A 20,000-nucleotide genomic window follows, 5' to 3' on the forward strand; every position below is an offset into this window, starting at 1 on the left:
TGGTGGATCTTCTCCTCTGCTGCTTTACTGAACAGAACCTGAACAACCACAACCACACATAATCACATCTACAGAACCTGAACAACCACAACCACACATAATCACATCTACAGAACCTGAACAACCACAACCACACATTTCATCACATCTACAGAACCTGAACAACCATAATCACACATTTCTAAACAACCACAACCACACATTTCATCACATCTACAGAACCTGAACAACCACAACCACATATTTCATCACATCTACAGAACCTGAACAACCACAACCACACATTTCATCACATCTACAGATCACACAACAACCTTTTCATCACCTGCCTGCCATCTAGCTGTGTACTCTCTCTCTACAAGCTAATGTTTAACCAGGCACCAGGGTGTGTGACATATAGGTCAGTACTATTATGTGGGTTGAGGGTTAAACAGTGTTTGTGTGTGTTAGGAGTGGGATTATTACAGACCAATGTGTGGTTCTGCAGAGATATTCATTTAACATGTTAACCACTGATCTCAAAAATAACACAATGGTGTCAATATCCACGTTTAATGACCAGTTGTAATGTCCATGTGGGTGCAACTATTGATGTGGTGAAAAAAAGTGAAAAAAAAAAGAGTGGCTAGAAAATCTGTGCGAGAAATTAGTTTAGCAGTTAATGGGAATGTGTTAAGAATCTGCACATCAATATGTTTATAGTCAATACTAAAAGAGAAATGCTCACCGTGCCGTGGCCATTGGCCTCGAAGTACACACCCACGTTAAACTCTAGCGCCACATGGTGGAGGTGCTTCACCCCCGTCTTCACACAGCGCACAATCACCTGGGATCAAAGGTCATAGTTAAAGCTGCAGTTGGCAAGTCTGACAGATTGAGGGGACTTAGCCAAAATTTTAAATGTTTTACAACTCTCATGCCCCTCCCCCACTACCACCAAGCACCCTCTCATCGAGTTTGTGCTTGTCAGTGCGCACCAGACTGCACCAGACTGTGATTGACAGTCAGATCTCACACAGCCCTGCTCTGATTGGACCAGAAGAACCGGGAGCTGAGGATTTTTGAAAAACAAATAACAGGCTCTAGGTGGAGGTAGAAGTGCGGGTTTTTGTCTAAAACCGGCTGATTTATGTTGTTCTTTCGGAGCATAGTATTGGTTTCAGTGAATATGATAAAAAAAAAAATCTGCCAACTGGCATTTTTAAAAGGTATACTATGCAGGTTTAGTTATTTTTGGCGACTGTAGAGCTCCCTCTAGAGTCGCGATATAATTATATTTTACTCTGCTGTTGTAAAAAGCCTACTTCTCATGGCTTATCTCCCCTGTACACACAATGAAAATGCTTTTGTTGTGGAAGTGAAGGACTAACAACAGGCAAAAACCATCTCTAAAGAGCTATATCTACTAACAAGGTACTGTTTCACGATTCTCGCGAGATTTGTCGGGCTGCCGTTCTTGCCGTTGTGTTTTTTTTCGGTAGAGAAAGTTCGTTTACCACACACACACACCTTACATGCACATAATCACATATTCAGTACACATCACATAAACAAACACAAAGTGATGCCATAAAAAGAGATATAAAGTGGGTGGCACAACGTTATCATTACCAGTGAGCAGGCTGTAAAACAGCGCCAGAATGTGCTAAATAAGCACTACCATAGGTCAGTGTTATACCACCTCACAATCTCACCCTGCAATATTATATCGTATCTGACCAAAATGCCCTCTCTACCAGTTGCATTAACAGACATAAGTGGGCATCAGTTCCGGTATTCTGAGCAATTTATATTTGGAGGTGCTCAGAGTTTTATACCCAATGCCAATATTTTAGATGTTTTAGTGTCCGGTCATTTTTGGGGAGAAATTCTGCCCATGTGTGTTTGTGCTACCATGGCGCCTGACCTTCATGTTGTCCTGGAGGTAATGCGTGGAGCTCCCGTTAGCATACGCCGTCTGGACCACTCCCAACTGCAGGTCCAGTCCAGCCTGCAAACAACATGCAACCGAGGGGGTTTTAAGACTTCATGGGACATTGTTACAGAGGTTACAGGGAGGGTGTGTGTGTGTGCGTGTGTGCGTGCATGTACATACTGTCTGTGAGGGTGTATATGTTTACCTTAGTAAGCAGCTCTTTGATAAAAGTGCTGATAAGTGTGGCAATCTTGTCTCCATCCAGCAGGTGAAAACGACCTTTATCATCATTGTAGTAATAAACGATCCTGTCGCCATCACCGTCGAAGGAGCAACAGCGCTCCCCAAGTCCCATCTCCATACCTGAAGACAGGAAGAGAGGGAAAAGAGTCGAGGAGAGAGAGATTAAGAAAGAGAGGAAACAAGAGAACAGGAGAATGGAATGAGATCTAGGAGATCCCAAGCCAGAGAATTATCTTAAGCAACCTCTGTCTGAGTGCTGAAGGGAGGTATTTTTTTTCAGGTAGTGATGGGCAACGAGTTAGAGTAAGCACATGGAGTCATTATATAGAAGTGAAATGAGTGATGCTTGCTCTTTTGTAATGTGGGAATGCACAAACATCTATATATAAGCCGTAAACAGGTACTGGATACAGACCGATGCAAAGGAAAAAGAAAAACATATCGGCGCGCTGTCTTCTATGCTCCCAAGGTGATTTAATAGGTACAACGTTTCAACCACAGGTACATTCCTAAACGTTGCACCTATTAAATCATCTTGGGAGCATAGAAGACAGTGTGCGGATATTTTTTTTCTTTTTGCCGATGCTTGCTTTTTGTCATCAAAACTATAAAGAGCCAACTGCTTGACCAGCACACACCACATGCCCAGGGAACACAGTAACCAACATGCCACACTGATCTGCCACACAGGCACATGACTAATACAGGCCTTTGGGAAACAAACGGGCAGCAAAAGGTCTGATGCTAACTGGCTGAAGCAAAGCCTCTACAGTCTCATGACCCCCCCGGGTGTGTCCACACCTTGTGGTGCGCCCTGTTGGACTTTGACATAATCCGCGCCACAAAGGTGGTTTAGCTTCCCCGTCGAGCCGTCGTTGGTGAGCAGGACGGTCAGCTGACCCTGCAGGTATGGCTCCAGAGCCTTCAGCTGCAATGCACCGATCCCATTGGCTCCATCCACACGCAGCGGCTGACGCGGAGGTGCCTGGCAGGGTCAGTTTTATACACAGAATCAAATATAGGCAAATTCTTACACTTTTGTTCTATACGTATTGATGAAATGCTGGAAACACAATCGTAATCATCAGACTCTCACATTCTTGGTGATCTTGATGAACGCCTCTGAGAGTTTCTTGTAGTAACCCTCCACACTGATGTCACCATAGCGACCCTGGGTGTTCTGACAGCACACAAGGTAGTGCAGCTGAGGTGTGATCACCAGACCAAAATCTGATAGGAGCATAGAACAATCAGTCAATTAATCAAACAACCAATCAGCCAGTGTAAAAAACAATTAGTTCAACTGCATCTTAGTAGTCAGTATGAAAGTGGCCAAACTAACCTTGACAGTGTCCACCTAGGGCAGATACTCCATCTTGGACTGCCTGTGACAGGCTCTGGCTACTGGGCCTGGGAAGTTGGAAGTTGCTCAGCCAATCAGGTTAGCCATTACTTGTGAACTCCTAGCTGATGTCTGTAGTTCTGCATACACTAAAGCCAAGCAGACACTGTGCAAGTTTGCCCCAGACTCAGTCGGGGGCAACTTTACAATCGAGCTGAATTCCCATACGATATGTCGAGCTGTCAGAATGTTTTGTGCTGCTTACAGTGTGACCAGTTGAATGCACAGTGTGTGCACTGCAATAATAGGTGATGTGTAGTGTGAGTTACCATGTCGTTCACAACTAAAGCAAATGCACAGTGTCTGCCTAGCTTCAGTAGGTGTGCTCTCAGCTAAAAATATCCAAAACACAAAACAGTAGCACTGAAAAAACTAGATCACACACCCCACACACACACACACACACACACACACACACACACACACACACACACACACAAAGTAGGGTTGCAACGTTGTGAGATTATGGTACAAGTTATAAAGTTGTATAACCACCTCAGAAATATAATTCCATACAGAAATATCAACCCTATACCAATACAGACCTGAGCATGAGTGAGCAAAAGTAAGCATTGTGCAAGAGTGACAAAGTAGCACATGTTAATTGATAGTGCATGGTGTCAGGCAAAGCAAGCAAAGGTAATTCTCAATAATTAAAACTATACTGTATAACTACAAATGTACTCCTAGTTGCTAGAGGTAACTGAAAATGTACTCCTAGTGATAGACTCCTAGAGATAAAAATGGCTACTCAGTGTCTGGCTATAATGTCAGAGTACCTGGTGTCTCTGCCGACAAACACACTGGCACTGTGGTCCATGTTGATGGCCTCCCTCTCGATGATATCCCTGAGTGCGGTCACTAGGCCATCCTGCTCAGCATTGGCCAGCTGTGTAGCGTAGCCTTCCCATGCCAACTCCAGCATCTCCCCCATGGGGTCAATCAGTTTCACCCCGTTATCCTCCTGCACACACACACACACACACACACACACACACACACACACACACACACACACACAGTCACCTAGGATGCTCTGGGCTGGATCTGAGTTCACACATGCATGATAAATTATTATTCATGACCAAAACCTCACCTTCAAACACCAAACTCATCTGACTTATCGACATATAAAAATAAAAGACAACACCAGGCTAGATAATGTACCTTCCACTTTAACTAATCAGGATCGGTTACGAGGATGCCATGGTAATCCCACAAGATAATAATTCCTAAATTATCTCATAATTGCCATAAAAAATAAAATATGTTTTTCCCTGAGAAACTCTGTGCTGCTTTGGGTAAGGAGTGAATGTCAATGAACAACAACAGGTGTGGTCGCATTCCAATGCTTATGGTCGTTATTATGACGACCAGGAAATAAGGCTGTGAATTTTCATTTGCTGAGCACGCTGGAGTAAATCTGACCTTTATCAGAGCTGAGATAAAAAAAATTCTCAGTGATTTTTTTAATGACTTGAGCCTAAGGATAGCTATCTTATGGTAAGATATGCACTGTTAAAGGGACACCAGGCAAGCCTGATGCTTTTCCTCTCTACGAAACTCCCCCTCGCTCGGTCTGAAGCTCTTTTCCTTTTCTTTGCGTCTTTCGTCAAGGGTTTTCGCTGCTTCTTCGCCGGCTCTGCCATTATACACACGTTTGCAACAATCTCTAGCGTTTCGTTAGCCTGCCTCTGTGCTGTAAATTGATCCTGCTTCGGTCGGCGGGTAGGATACACCGAACTTGCAAGTGGGACATTCTTTCTACAGGCAGTAGGGGCGGGCGAGAGAGCCTTCATTCGCCCCGTAATGAGTCATTTAACCATACACCGACTTACGAAGATGATTAATTAACACGAAAACGTTGCCTGGTGTCCCTTTAAAACAACTGATTGTGAGACATAAGGACTGAATGCTCATCCTCCCCATATAATAGGAGACTATAACTGGGAAAAAGAAAAAGACTTTGTCTGCCAGACTGCCTGTCTAATGCAAACTGCTGTTTCAGCATTTCCTCCAGCTGCTAGTAGAGGAAGTAAAAGACGCCTCACATGGACTTAGCTGTCTCACGTCTTCCAAAACATAGTGTTTACCCCCTACCTTTCCTTATGGCACTAGTAATCCTTTAAGTAATCCATGTCTCTGTGAAACTCTTTGCAATGACTGAATGAATGAATTTATGAAGGACTGAATGAATGAATGAACGAAGGAAGAACTGAATGAATGAATGAATGAAGGACTGAATGAAAGAATGAATAAATGAGGTATTAACTGCTCAACTGTTGAACACTAAACAAGCTGAAGAACACAAACAAGCTCGATGACCATACCTCTGGGTTGTGTGAGGCGGTAACCATCACTCCTATTGTGGCCCGAGTTCGAAGGGATCGGAGAACGGCCAGCAAGCCCATACGGAACATCACATGGGGCAGCTGCTTGGCGTTGGTACGGAACCCAGCAGTGCCGTACTGAAGAACTAGTCCTGCAGGTTTAGGGTACTGGGCCGACTTCTGGTACGTTGCCTCAAACTGTGCCATAGCTTGAAGAAAAGAGAGGAAACAGTGAGGATTTCTGTTAATTTAGGCTACCCTTCCCCCAATTGATGTCCACAGAGGAATTTAAAAACATTTTCCTTTACAACATAAATATGTAACACACACACACACACGTCTCTACAAATAGGTTGATGCAGATGTATCCTGTACTCTTAAATGTGTAATGAAGGCAATATGACACTTTGTCCCATACACAGTCAAATAGCCTACACAGCAGTACTTTAGCAATTTTGTTAGATCAATTTAAATCTCAAATTTTCACCCCACCTCAAAATCTCTGATACTTGTCTGTTTCTTTCAGACCAAGAGGCGCACACAAACAATAACATTACAAACCTTGTGCGCGCGTGTTTCAATGGCATTATTAGGTGAACATTTTTTTTTTTATTAAAAACAGATATTTTATCGAACATGTTATCCAAATGTCTGCGGAATATCCATAGCCTGCTGACCTTACTTTACCGAAACAGTGAGTGTCCCCTGCCTTTGCGGATTCCAAAAATTCGCAAAAATCATGTAAATACTCTAATTAATAATTTAGCCTACACAATACAACACTCCAGTTCCCATAATAACATAACACAACTATGTGGAGTTTAGACTAGACTACACTACTACTACTACTACTAGCCTACTAGCCTATTTGGGTTACAAAAATGAATGAAAACATGAATACATTTGTTTGTAGAATCAATCTTACCATCTGGCTGTTCAGACAAAAGTTACACAGCTGTCCGAACGGATAAGCGTAAATGTACTATTCCATAGTCGCCTACTGTTTCTATGCGATGATGTGGGAGTTATGATGTGGCCGCTTCCTGGTTCGGTTTCTGTCTTCTTCCTTCTTCAGATGAGACTTCTTCTTCTGTGATTTTTTATTGGAAATACCGCCATCTTCTGGACTGAGGTGTGAACTGTGAACTCATTGGGATGCCAGTTTTATCTGAACCAGTCCTCTACAAACTGCATAAATACATAGCCTACTTAAAAGCTGAGCATACACATTGCTCTACCATTCCCTTGTCAACCTAGAATTTGTCAAATGATAACAATTTGTTGGAACCTTGCGTCCATTTATCCCCCTTTTTAAATGGTATAATATTGCCATGTGAAAATGTTGTTTCTGGTTGCACACCATATTTATAATGTAAAAAGAGTGTAATTTGTCCATCAAATTCAATCAGATCAGTTCCAAACAATAAAATATAGACCTAAATGAACATTTTAACAACAGCTCTTTTTGTGTGTGCACAACTTTATTTTTTCCATGGTATAAGATGACCTTTTCATGGAATTGCCCATATGCTATGTAGACTATACAAAATAAAAGTGGGGAAAAGAAAAACAAACAAACAAACAATAACAAAATAAATCCTGTTTGCAAGCTGAGTTTTAGTATCACTCACTCTTTTTTTACATTTTTATTAGTATATTTTTTTGGCCTTTTATGCCTTTAATTGACACGATAGTAGAGAATGACAGGAAGTGAGTGGGAGAGAGAGTCGGGGTGGGATCCAGAAAGGACCACGGGGCGGGAATCGAACCCAGGTCGCCGGCGTACGGTGCTGGTGCCCCAGCCAGTTGCGCCACGGCTGGGGCCAGTATCGCTCACTCTTGTGCAAAATAACAAACTGGAAAATGGTATACTAAATGGTCAAATATCTGACAGAGAAAGGGAGTGCAGAGGTGAGATGATCTAAGCAAAGAAACTTGATGACAGAGAATTGCCAGGAAAACACTGACTTGACTTGAATAATCCACTTGCTACGGCTGTATGTGTTCCCTGTGCTGTTTGTCCGAGGGTCGAGGGTCGAGGATCCTGTTCCTGCGAGAGGCTTTTGGTGTGGGGACTACTGGCTGTCTTGCTGCCTCCCAGCCTGGGATTTTGTATTGTCTTTTGATTTGGACTTTGTCGTGTATTCATGTAGTGTCTTGTCACGGTATGTTTTGATGTAATGAATCTCACTGGTTGGGTCATTTTAAAAGGTGTTATTATTTCTAAGGAATTTGCGTCAGTGGTGGGTTTTTGTTCACCCCTAAAAGGGCTACGTAACGGTGAGGTGTAACACTCTCTTGAGCCATCGCTTACTGTATGGGAAATTGTACCATGGGGTTATAAAATATTAATTGAACAGAGCAGATGTAGCCTACAGATTGGTCTTTATTTCTGAGAAATTTCGCCCTTCCTCTTCTTTCACACTTTGAGCATTATTGAATATTATGATTACGGTCTTGCACCTTTTTATTTCCCTCAACACCCACATGTGCTGGAACCAAAGTGAACTTTACACAAACATTTTTTATTTTTATTTCCCCTAACAGGTCTTACCTGCTTGCAAATTTTCCACTCTGCATATTTGACAGGGAGGATATGGAGTCTAAGCAGATGACTATCTTGTGGCTCTACTTTCTCTATAGCCTGGTCAGGACCACAAAGATCTCCTTTCAGGGAGATACTAGTCTGGAACCCCATCATTCACTAACATTTCCAGCGGTCGGCAGATTACTTGCCCAATCAGCGACAATAGGGGATGACACTATATAGTTTGAAAAAGAAATTGGCTGTGGTAAACAATAGTAGCAACGCCTGCAAACATCAATAATTGCAGTCAGTAGAATGTCTACATTTATTTACAGGTCCACTTACATTTTTTCCTGACTGCATTGATCCCTGATCAATTTGACTGGTAGGCTGTTGGACCAATGATTTCAAAGTTAAGCTATGTGTACGCCCGTCATCATGTGTAGTGTTGGAAAGGTTTCCCAATCGTGAGTGACCAGACTCTTCAAATAGTAGTTTTGATTCCCAAGTGCCACCCCAATAAAAAGTCTGGACCCAGCTGGCCCCCCCTATAAAATAATCCTGGCTACGCCCCTGTGGTCGCCCCTAGCGGAACTGCAACAGATTGCAGTTACAATGGAGTTGAGTGATCCGGGTCTCCGTAAACGGGCTCTGGTTGTAGTCTTTCCGCGAGACCTTCTTTTACTGTCTATGCTTCAGGCTCAAATATTGAGCGGAAGTTTATATGCGGTTGTGAGGTATCTGAAAAAATAGTTCCACAATAGCAAATAACACGGCTGGAAATCATACATTGCGCCGATATATATTTGCTTTTAATAATCAGTGAACACCACTAACCACTCGGTGAGTTGCACAGTTTTGAAAATGAATGTTAAGGGTTGTTTTAAGGACATGTTTGTGCATGCCCATAGGCAGCCACTCTGAAGCAGTAAAGGCGATTCAAAACGAGTCAGAAAAGTCGAGACAGGACCAATCGTCAAAATGTCGGTGTCCACCACTCTAGTTCATCCAAAACAAACCAGAAAAGGGACTCAAAGTGCTAAATACCAGAATTATCCTTTAACAGTATCAAAGGCTTTATATATGTCTATGAATAAGATAAAATTACTATCTGTTAGGTAGGCTACTCTCGATAGGAGTTGAGATGTCCTGCTCACTTCATGTTACGCTTAAAAATATATATTTTGAACAAATGATTTAGGCTATTAGTTTAATGTTTTATTCATCTCTGCAATACAAGTACTGATTGACAATTTAAACAATGAATTTAGATGTATTAGCAACTGATAGCCTGGCTCTGTCACATTTTCCTTCAGTATGTCATCTGGATTTGTGGTATATTCGCGGGTTTTTAATAGAGAGCTGCGTGAAAGAGTCTGAATATTTCCGATCTAGACAACTGATGCTATAGAATGCAGATCATAACACGTTACATTTGTAAAAGATTTAATAAAAAATAAACACACATATAAAAAACATCCAATTGATGTAACTACACATAATATGACATGGAGAAATGCAAAGAATGAAAACAAAATTTTGACATTGTTGACATCCAGTCACAAATGGCAGGACAGACCAGGACAAATGGACGGTATCTGTACTGCCTGAACATCCATAGAGAGACAGTACATAGAGGAAGTGAATACAGCACTGCAGTGGAAGCCGCTCCTGAGGAGGATGGACTCACAGACAGCTCAGGAGAGCAGAAAGATGGAGGTCAACGGCACCAGCAGGAAGAAGAGGTTTTTCCTGATGGTGCCAGCACCGTTACACAAATCCCCCATAGAGCAAGTTGATTCATTTCAGTCTTTGTCATTGTGAGAGGTACAGCCATAAGTGGTCACATCTTTACCACAACAGGCAACAACTAGAGAGAGGAGGAACCATTTAAGTGACAATGCAAGTTTATCAAAACGGCAGAGATGTCACAAATGGCAGGACAGACCAGGACAAATGGACGGTATCTGTACTGCCTGAACATCCATAGAGAGACAGTACATAGAGGAAGTGAATACAGCACTGCAGTGGAAGCCGCTCCTGAGGAGGATGGACTCACAGACAGCTCAGGAGAGCAGAAAGATGGAGGTCAATGGTGCGGCACCAGCAGGAAGAATTTCAGGTTTTTCCTGATGGTGCCAGCACAACAGGCAACAACTAGAGAGAGGATACCACAAATCCCCATAGAGCAAGTTGATTCATTTCAGTCTTTGTCAACATCCAGAGAGGTACAGCCATAAGTGGTCACATCTTTACCACAACAGGCAACAACTAGAGAGAGGAGGAACCATTTAAGTGACAATGCAAGTTTATCAAAACGGCAGAGAAATAAACAATATTACAGTGTAGTGCCAAAAACTAACCATTTTTCACACAACGATCACAATTTGCAGGGCAGTTGATTATTCCATAAGTTTTCCCTTTAAAGCCGTAACATTGTAGAAAATCTAAGAGGAAGCAGAATACGTTAATGTAGAAAACAGAAAGGTGATGTGATGGAAAAAAAAATGCCTTGAACAATAAAGAAAACAACATATCAAGCAGCTTTACTACCTACGCCTTATAGAAGTGAAAACCTTTACCACTTAACTTTAAAGACTCAGAACATAGTTAGGCATAAAACTCTAACATTGCCCCGGCACAGGATAAATGTGAGTTTACGATTCATCAGTCGGTGATACAGCTACGTTTAGATTTTCACGGACCATAGATCAACCCATTAATATGGACAAAATTATTATTATTATTATTATTATTATTATTATTATTATTATTATTATTAAAAGAGCAGTTAGGTGACTGCAGACCTAGCCCTGTAATATCAAGCAAAATTAAACCAAATTCCAGCGTGTGTGTTCAGAGATCCAGATTTGAATTACATTGTATCAGTAATTTTGAAGTCATGTGAGCAGATACTGTACACACAGATGGCTGCTGGATGGACATGCACATCCGTACACATAATTATGCAAACAAAGAAATAATCAAATAGATGTCCATTACAGATGTGTGTTACCTCCAGTGGACAGCATGCTGGCCAGGATGAGCATGATGGATGCGATCTTCAGAGACATCTCAACTTAGACTTAGACTTCTTTAATGTCCATAAAACTTACATAAAATGGAAAATTGTCTTTGACAGTGGCATAAAGACATACAAGAAGCACACACACACACACATCACAGAAAACACTATGCACAATAAATAGATAAACATAATATATAGGTAAAAACTATGAAATCAGTCCAGTTTGCTCCAGAGAAGAGTTAAAAGATATAGATAGATAGATAGATAGATAGATAGATAGATAGATAGATAGATAGATCGATAGATAGATACTTTATTGATCCCCAGGGGAAATTCAAGAAATTCAAGTCACAGAAATAAATAATAATGAGTGGAATACATAAAGTGCCTAACCGCATATACATTTATCTGACTATGGGCAGTTCTTTGTTAAGGATGGTCACGGCTGATGGAATGAATGACCACTTGTATCCATTCTTCCTTGCCATTGGGACTGCAAGTCTCCGTCCTGATGGCAGCAGCTGGAAAGCACAGTGGAGGGGATGAGTTGGATCTTGATAAACCTTTTTTAATAAAATCTGTGAATACAGGTGTGAGAGTTGATGTTGTTTATGTCCAATGATCTTTCCACCCTGGTTGACTATTTGTGCCAGTGTGTTCTTTTGTTTGACCGAAAGGTGCCCATACCATGACACGATGTTGAACGTCAGCACACTCTCGGTCAGTGATTTGTAGACCATGGTCATTGTGCGCTGGCTGGTGTTGAGGCTCCTGAGTTTCCTCAGAAGGGCCAGGCGCTGTCTCCCTTTTTTGAATATGTAGTCCACATGGTTTTGAAATTGTAACTGGTGATCTATTATTGTTCCAAGATATTTGAATTGAGTGACCAGCTCCACTTCCTGACCCTTCATGCTGATTGGCTTGAAGGTGGGCACAGAGTCTTTATTACCTCCTCTCCTGCTGCTTCCTGCCTCCTTGGTCTTGGCGATGTTGAGATCCAGGAAGCTACTGTCGAACCAAGAAGTCAGGGTGTTGATGTATTGCAGGTAGGGAGAGCTGTTTGAGTCCTGAAGGCAGGCAATTAAGGCCATGTCATCTGCATACTTAATGAGGGAGAGGTCACTGCTGTTGCACTGTATTTCGTTTGTATATATGGAGAAAAGCAAAGGGGATAATACACATCCTTGAGGGAAACCTGTATTCAGGACAAGAGAGTCAGAGAGGCAGTTCTGAATACAGACTCGCTGGGGTCGGTCTCTCAAAAATTCCCTGATGAGGAGGACCAGGCCACCACTGACTTCCAGGTCACGAAGGCGTCCTAGGAGGAGATGAGGCTGAACGGTGTTGAAGGCTGAGGAGAAATCCATGAAAAGAATGCGAGCATGAGTGTTGGGTTTGTCCAGATGACTGTGGATGCTGTTCAGGAGGGTGAGTGTGGCGTCCTCCACTCCTCTGTTGGTTTGGTAGGCAAATTGCCTGGGGTCCAGTGATCCTGCTACCTGGTGGGTCAGTTCATTGCGTATGAGGCGCTCCATACATTTGCTGAGGATGGGTGTAAGAGCAATGGGTCTGAAGTCATTATTCATTTTGGCGTGGGGGGGGGGGGGGGTTTGGTACAGGTATGATGGTCACTGTCTTCCAGGCCTGGGGGTAAAAGTTGGAGTTCAGGAACAGCTGAAACACTTTGGTGATAGTTGGTCCCAGTTGGGCTGCACATTCCTTTAATACCCACCCTTTGAGCCCGTCTGGACCAGGGGCTTTGTGAGGGTTAACCCTTTGCAGTACTGAGATCACTTTATCCTCCTGAATAATCATTGGGTCAGAGGTCAGTCCAGAGCAGACAGCGTCACACACACTCCCTCTCCATGCATCTCTAGCATTACCAGTCTTCAGTTTCTCCTCAACCTTGTCCTTATAGATACAGATCAAAACGAAAAACGATGGTTCCATGCTATCCATGTGGGGTTACAGGCTCACCAAGTTGCGTGTACCCCGGTCTTTCAGTGTCCCGGGAATCCTTGACGGAAATTTGGACATGCGAAAAGAAAAAAAAAAAAAAAAAAATCTGACTAAACCTATATGAGGTTCGCTGAGCGGCGGTCATAATAATCCTGCAAAGTATCCTCCCCTGCTGGCTGCCGCTCACATTGCAATTTAACCATAGTCTAAGCCTAAACTATTCAGAGGTTATTATAGCCCGTCCAGTTTCAGTTCACATTTTATATATTGTATTGATGTAGCCTATTTAAAGCATTAAACTTTCTTCTCAGTGTTTCCTCTGCTTCAGAATTAGGGGAGACGCAAAATATTGTCCGGAAGCATAGTAGGCTAAACGCCCTCCGCTGGCTACTGAAAATTGCAGTTTAAGAATAAACAGCAATGCTAATCCGAGGTACCTCCATTTTTTATACTAACCTTTTTTTTCTTTCGCTTTGGTGCTTTTTTCAGATCAGAATGAAAATTCTCATAACTATTAGTTCAACCTCCACAACATTTAGTCATTTGTGCACATCATAGTAGCAATTTCTCCTTTCTCTGAACAAATTGCAAATACTTTTGGACATGTATCAGTTGCTTTCATACAATTCTCTGCTGTTTTTTAACATTATCATTTGCTTATGTCATGTCAGTCAAAATGAACTATACTTATGAATGCTGAATAGTCGTTCCCAATAAAACTAATAGTCTTCATTTCATTGCTTGAGTCATTACATACAAAATTGTTGAACTAGTAATCAAATTATGTCACAATGCTGTAGAATTGCAAAGAGCATACAGTAAAAATGTATGTATTCAGTGTCTTGTACTCACTTACTCTCCTAACTACAGCAATGTGTAACTTTACTGTAGTTTTCAAATGGCTGTACAAGTACTGTATAGTGCTGTCGTGAGCATGTTCAGGTAGTGTCACCGAGTTCTGACCTTTTTTTGCATTGGAAAACACTGAGAGAACTGTCTTAATGAAAACATGATAAAGCCATTTGACTATCTTGTTCATAAACGATGGTGTCAAGACTTCTCATTTTGATGACACTGACAGTTTCATTGACATGAATACCTGCTTTTGAGGAATGGACTATCCATTTTGAGCAAGTGACGTGCTTTTGCAGGTCATCCACTAGGTTTTGCTGTTTGCACTAATTGTTTTGAGAATTGCACTAACTGCTGTGCAAATGTTAATAGTGATGTAAGAAAAGCACCAAAGCGACTGAGAAAAACTGTAAAAAAAATCTAGTGGGTACACTGCCACTACACACAGTGACAAAGCCAAAACTGGCTCACAAAGGGCACAGGACCAAGGTCAGAATTTTGAGTCCAAAGTGTTCCAGAAAATGTACACACTGTTTGGTGTTGAAAAGAAACGTATCACTCCGTTCCAACCACATTCTGACGGCAAAGTGGAATTGTTCATTACGTATCCGTTATGGTAATTTATTATTCCTGATTTAGTGACAGAAAGTTCAATAGTCCAGCGTTGGAATTCGTTATATTCTCAAACTCTATGGCATGTTGTAGAACAACATTAAGATGTGTTTTATTGTCAAGGGAAGCTTGCATTGCAATGAATTAAATACAGGGGTGCCAATATTTGTAACACGTGATTTTGTGAAAAATATGTATTCCTTTATGATGCATTGTTTTTCTTAGAATAAATTTGCTTCCCCTCAAGATTTTTCCTCATTGTTTTTATTGTGATATTAAGATTTTTTAACTCAACTTTAACAGGGGTGCCAATCAATTTGGATGGCACAATCAATATACACATGCCACCCTCTCTTTATAGTCAACCCCATGCATGCCATTATGGAAAATAATCTCGGTATATTCAATGGCTTTTTTATATATGGGGTGTTTAAAACCGCGCCACACCTGCGCAGTTTAGACATACATTGCGCAGGCTCGCTGGTTTAACCCTTTGAGCGGATTCGCCTGACAACGCGTGACGTTGAGTAGAGTGTTCCGTCAGTGTAGCGGTGCATCATATGACACTGTCCGCCGATCCTTGACTAGAGGAGAGAGCTGTCATTGAAATAAATAAATAAACAAACAGACGACAGAGAATAACAACTATATCATTTCTACTCCTTGTACCAGTCCACCCTCGCGTGGGCCACAGCGGGTATTCTCCATCCTCTCCTTCAACCGCCGACCGGCATCAGACCGAAAACTCAATCTCCGTTGTGCGGAGACATCTCCGTGGCTTTTCCGTAGGACAGAGTCATTTACGGGTCCTAAAGGATACGGTGCGTCACCATTTCCGTTTGAAGCACCGACTGCAATTCCTCTGTAGGCGCGCTCTCGACATTTTCTCCCAGAATTGTCACTCTGAGCGTGCGTATCTGTGGGATTTAGTTTCCATTTTCCTGATGTACATTCATAACGGAAAGGGGGAATTCAATGAATTTGAATTAAACCTGGACATCAATCAGGCAAAGCGCTGCAGCTGAGGACAGCTTCCCGCGACGTGTCCGCGTTTGCCGTCTCGTCATTTCTTATTATCGTAGGGGAGTGAGAAAATAGAATTGATAGCGACTGTTGGGCGTTACGTAATAGGGGCATTATCCCGGTTGCTGGACTGAACGGTATAACGGGAGACACGCAGAGATACACAGATACAACCTTGCGTAAGTATACCCATGACCGAGCTACTATATCAACGTGACTAGAAATTAATTAAAAAAATAATACATTATTGTCTGGGGTTGGTTGACACGATATTGAATGTCTTTGTCATTTGGACGAGTAATAAAGACGAAGCCGCAAAGGGGTTGGGAAGAGCCACCTGCTAGGTAATCGGTAACGAATATTTATGTTGCCGTGTCTCTAATTTGTGTTCTGTCCTGTGATTCTTGAGGTGGTTGACGGTACGGGGAGAAAATGTCGGGGCAGACTCTGACGGATCGCATTGCCGCTGCGCAATACCAGCTCACGGGCTCCGAAGTGGCGACGCGCGTCTGCAAAGCTACCACACACGAGGTGATGGCGCCCAAGAAGAAGCACTTGGATTGTGAGTGTTACATCTCCCCATGCACTCCATCTTTTTTGCCGAGTGCGACAGATGCCTGTCTGTAGAACACCTTCATATGCCAATATGAAATATGCGCTTTCGTGCGCGCGCAACACACCTGCATTCTGCAACTGCATGTATACAGAACACTTAACCTTGTGTTACAATCAAAACAGTTATTTTGCAAACAAGAGAATGGTCATGTTTGGAATAACCATTGATTGTTGACATTGATGGTGCTATCCTCCATAACCTGGCCAGTCCATCTGCATTTTTACTGGGCTGTTCTGTCCTTGAGTGTCCTGGCGTTGTGGGTGACTGGAACAACTCTTGTGGCCTGCATATGTGTGTCCTTGTGTGTGTGTGTGTGTGTGTGTGTGCTTGAGTGAGTGAGTGAGTGAGAGTGTGTGTCTTGGGTGTGTGTGAGTGAGAGAGAGGAGAAGGGGTGGGGACAGTTGACCAGAGGGACTCACAGGCCAAAGCCTCTCCACACACACAGATGACCCCTCCCTTCCTTTTCCATGTCCCAAATCCAACCCAAGAGTTTAGGTTATCTTTCTATATGCAATCTATCATATGCACATATGTGTTCTTATCTCTGTTGTTATTTCACTAAACTATACCTGTATCATTATTAGAGATGGTACATGAATTAAGCATATTTGTCCTAGTCAAGGCATGAAAACCCCATTCCTGAAGTATGTCTAGCCAGTGCTCTAGATGAGTATTTGGGGTAGATGGTTGGGGGAGGGGCAGAGGGTACTCCTCCTGACTCCTTCGGACACTTCCTGCTCAGGCGCGGCCGATCGGCCTGTCGGACCTGCCGGTGCAGAGAAGTGGGAGCACCAAGGGATTGTGGATCGGACCTATCACCTGGGTGACGTGGCTGCTGAATTATGGATTGATGAGCCAAAGCATGGCATGCATAATTTACTGCACCAAAGGTGACCACGTTACTGCCGGCTAGAGACTAGAATGCGGCCACACAGATCATGCACCTGAGCTGTGTTTGTGTGTGTGTGTGTGTGTGTGTGTGTGTGTGTGTGCGCACGCATCTGTGTGTGCATATGTTTCTGTGTGTGTGTGTGTGAAAAGACACATTGACAGTGCTATTCACATGAATGCATTCAGCAGATTTTCCCTATTTGAGGCTGAGCGAAGTCTAAAGTACAGTGCCGTTGCAGTACACATCAGTAATCCTATCAGGATACTATCAATGCAAACATCAGCACTGTGCATGCCCTCGAGGTCTTAGGTCACATCCTGAATGAGAAGAGAAAGTCTCCTACCATTACAGCTATGTGCATTTTGTGTCATTCAAAGACCTGTCCTATGGAGCAGACAAGTAAAAAAAGTCCATAATACGGTTTATTAACCAATCAGAGTAAATCAGATATCACGTCCTAAAAGAGTAAATTCCCTTTTCACCTCAGCATAAGCCGATCAGCTTCTGTTTCTGAGACTTCACTCTAGAAATGAAAGATGCTTAAATGCTTCTTTTCATCACTACATGGTTCTATAAAGAACAATGACTTTGTTGAACCTTTACCTCAAGTGAAAGGTTCTTTACATTGGAAATGGCTCCTCAGAAAGACCATTTTCATACCTTTTCTCAAACGTTCTTTAAAGAACTATTGCCTTCAGGGTTCTTTGAAGCACAGCAAAAGGTTGTTCTTCTATGGCATCACTCTGAAGGAGCAATTATTCTTCAGAGTGTTCCTTGAAGGAGCAGGTTCCAGCATGATTGGTTGCCAGAGGTGCTGCCAGCCTCTGGCGTCTCTCTCTCGTCGGTTGTGGCGCGTGTGGGGGTATCTGCTGGGATAGCTTCATCACCGTGGCACCCAGCCTGGCGCGGGGATGTGTGAGATCGTTGGCACGGGCCGGTTGTGTCGTGACTCGTGACAGCTCCCTTCTCAGCCAGATTGGCTCATAAATTCAGCGCCTGCCTCCCCATCACCCCATACCACCCCCTCCCCCGTTCCCTTGGTCGCACTATGCAGACGTGAGCACACAGTAAAGAGCTCTCCTGCATCTGCTGTCTCATGCATTAGCTTTAGGCAGAGAGGGTTGAAGCGGATCTTTGGTTTAGGCTTCTGTTTTATTTTGGCGTTCTAGAACCTTATTTGATCTCATTTGTGAAGGTTCTAGTGTTTTATATTGGTGTTCTAGAACCATATTTGATCTCATCTGTGAAGGTTCTAGTGATTTGGGGATTCTAGGGAATCCAAGATTCACACTTGTGTCTCCGATATTCAGTTGTTCCATATTATATATAGATATTAAATTGTCCCTCCTCTCACCCTCATCTTGAATACTTCTTGCTCTTGTTCCCCTATTGTCATTGTTTAAAATGCAGTGGTGTAGTTTGAACCCATGTATTCACTCTAGAATTGTATATGACTTAAAGTACTAGTGTACAGTAGCAATGGAGTATGACCTGTGTATGTGTGTGTGTGGGTTTATGTGTATATATGTGTGTATCCCCTTTTTTCAAGAACATTATGTACCAGGTGTGGAGCATTCTAGTTTGTTCAATTTGTCAAGTACTCCACTTAGAGTTGCAGTTTGTGTGTGCGTCTATGTGTGTGTGTGTGTGTGTGTGTGTGTGTGTGTGTGTGTGTGTGTCTGTGTGTTGAAAGAGAGTGGTCTGTGTGTGAGGGACTCTGGTGTGTGTTGATCTGACGCAGCTGTACCTGGCTCTGTAACATCTCCTGCTGTTTCCCACTTGTCTCCATCTTGGTTCCTCCTCACACAGAGCTTTGCATTCCTTCACTACTAGACAACACAAACATATAGAGGTAAACTCTGTGTGAATATGTGCATAATCTCTCTTCTCTTCTCTTCTCTTCTCTTCTCTTCTCTTCTCTCTTCTCTTCTCTTCTCTTCTCTTCTCTTCTCTTCGGTTCTGTTCTCTTCTCTTCTCTTCTCTTCTCTTCTCTTCTCTTCTCTTCGGTTCTCTTCTCTTCTCTTCTCTCTTCTCTTTTCTTCGGTTCTGTTCTCTTCTCTTCTCTGGTGTATTTTATCTGTGAGTGAGTAGAATGCCAAAGATGGCTGATGGGTTGCCGTGGTAACAGATAGTGAGAATTTGAGAAAGGAAGAGTGAGACAGATGAATGGGAAGAGATAAAAGATAGAGAGCTCCATGTTCATGTTTCTTATCACATATGTTATCACTCATCATGGCTTTATTGTGCAACATTGTAAGTCTCTAAAGTCAAATCTTGAGAGAGAGAGAGAGAGAGAGAGAGAGAGAGAGAGAGACCGAGACAAAGGCAGAAGAACATTGACATAGAGAGTAAATAATATTCCTATTTGCTATTTATTTCTCAGACATATTGCCTGGTTGCTAAATCTGCATATTGTCTCTTTAAAGCCACATGCTTTTTCCAACTAGTTTTTTATAATCATGTTGTATGGTATACATTTTTATAATCATGTTGTATGGTATACATTTTTATAATCATTATAATCATGTTGTATGGTGTACATTTTTATAATCATGTTGTATGGTTTACATTGTCATGGGAAGAAGAGACTAAGACACCAGT

The 20,000-nt window shown here is 42.5% G+C and overlaps 2 protein-coding genes across 5 annotated transcripts in view; one reads left to right on the top strand and one right to left on the bottom strand.

Moving 5' to 3' along the window:
• The window catches only part of pgm3 (phosphoglucomutase 3), a 9,578-nt gene extending 2,636 nt beyond the window's left edge, over positions 1–6,942 (bottom strand). The window contains exons 1-10 of the mRNA XM_048250442.1: positions 6,816–6,942; positions 5,891–6,099; positions 4,340–4,524; positions 3,501–3,568; positions 3,255–3,388; positions 2,960–3,143; positions 2,121–2,278; positions 1,907–1,990; positions 728–826; positions 1–38 (exon numbers count right to left, since the gene is read on the bottom strand). The exon at positions 1–38 is cut by the window's left edge and continues 82 nt beyond it. Of these exons, the coding sequence (XP_048106399.1) occupies positions 1–38; positions 728–826; positions 1,907–1,990; positions 2,121–2,278; positions 2,960–3,143; positions 3,255–3,388; positions 3,501–3,568; positions 4,340–4,524; positions 5,891–6,097 (1,157 nt within the window). The 5' untranslated portion in view covers positions 6,098–6,099; positions 6,816–6,942. The remainder of the gene's footprint in view (positions 39–727; positions 827–1,906; positions 1,991–2,120; positions 2,279–2,959; positions 3,144–3,254; positions 3,389–3,500; positions 3,569–4,339; positions 4,525–5,890; positions 6,100–6,815) is intronic.
• Positions 6,943–15,378: 8,436 nt separating this feature from the next.
• snap91b (synaptosome associated protein 91b) overlaps positions 15,379–20,000 on the top strand; it is a 35,610-nt gene continuing 30,988 nt past the window's right edge. For 2 of the 4 annotated variants that reach the window (XM_048250372.1, XM_048250374.1), the window contains exons 1-2: positions 15,379–16,070; positions 16,301–16,453. In XM_048250372.1, coding sequence (XP_048106329.1) covers positions 16,324–16,453 — 130 coding nt within the window. In that variant the 5' untranslated portion in view covers positions 15,379–16,070; positions 16,301–16,323. The remainder of the gene's footprint in view (positions 16,071–16,300; positions 16,454–20,000) is intronic. The other 2 variants (XM_048250373.1, XM_048250375.1) reach the window with 1 other exon arrangement.

Source organism: Alosa alosa, chromosome 8 (assembly GCF_017589495.1).
Source record: "Alosa alosa isolate M-15738 ecotype Scorff River chromosome 8, AALO_Geno_1.1, whole genome shotgun sequence".
In the NCBI taxonomy this organism is placed as follows: domain Eukaryota; kingdom Metazoa; phylum Chordata; class Actinopteri; order Clupeiformes; family Clupeidae; genus Alosa; species Alosa alosa.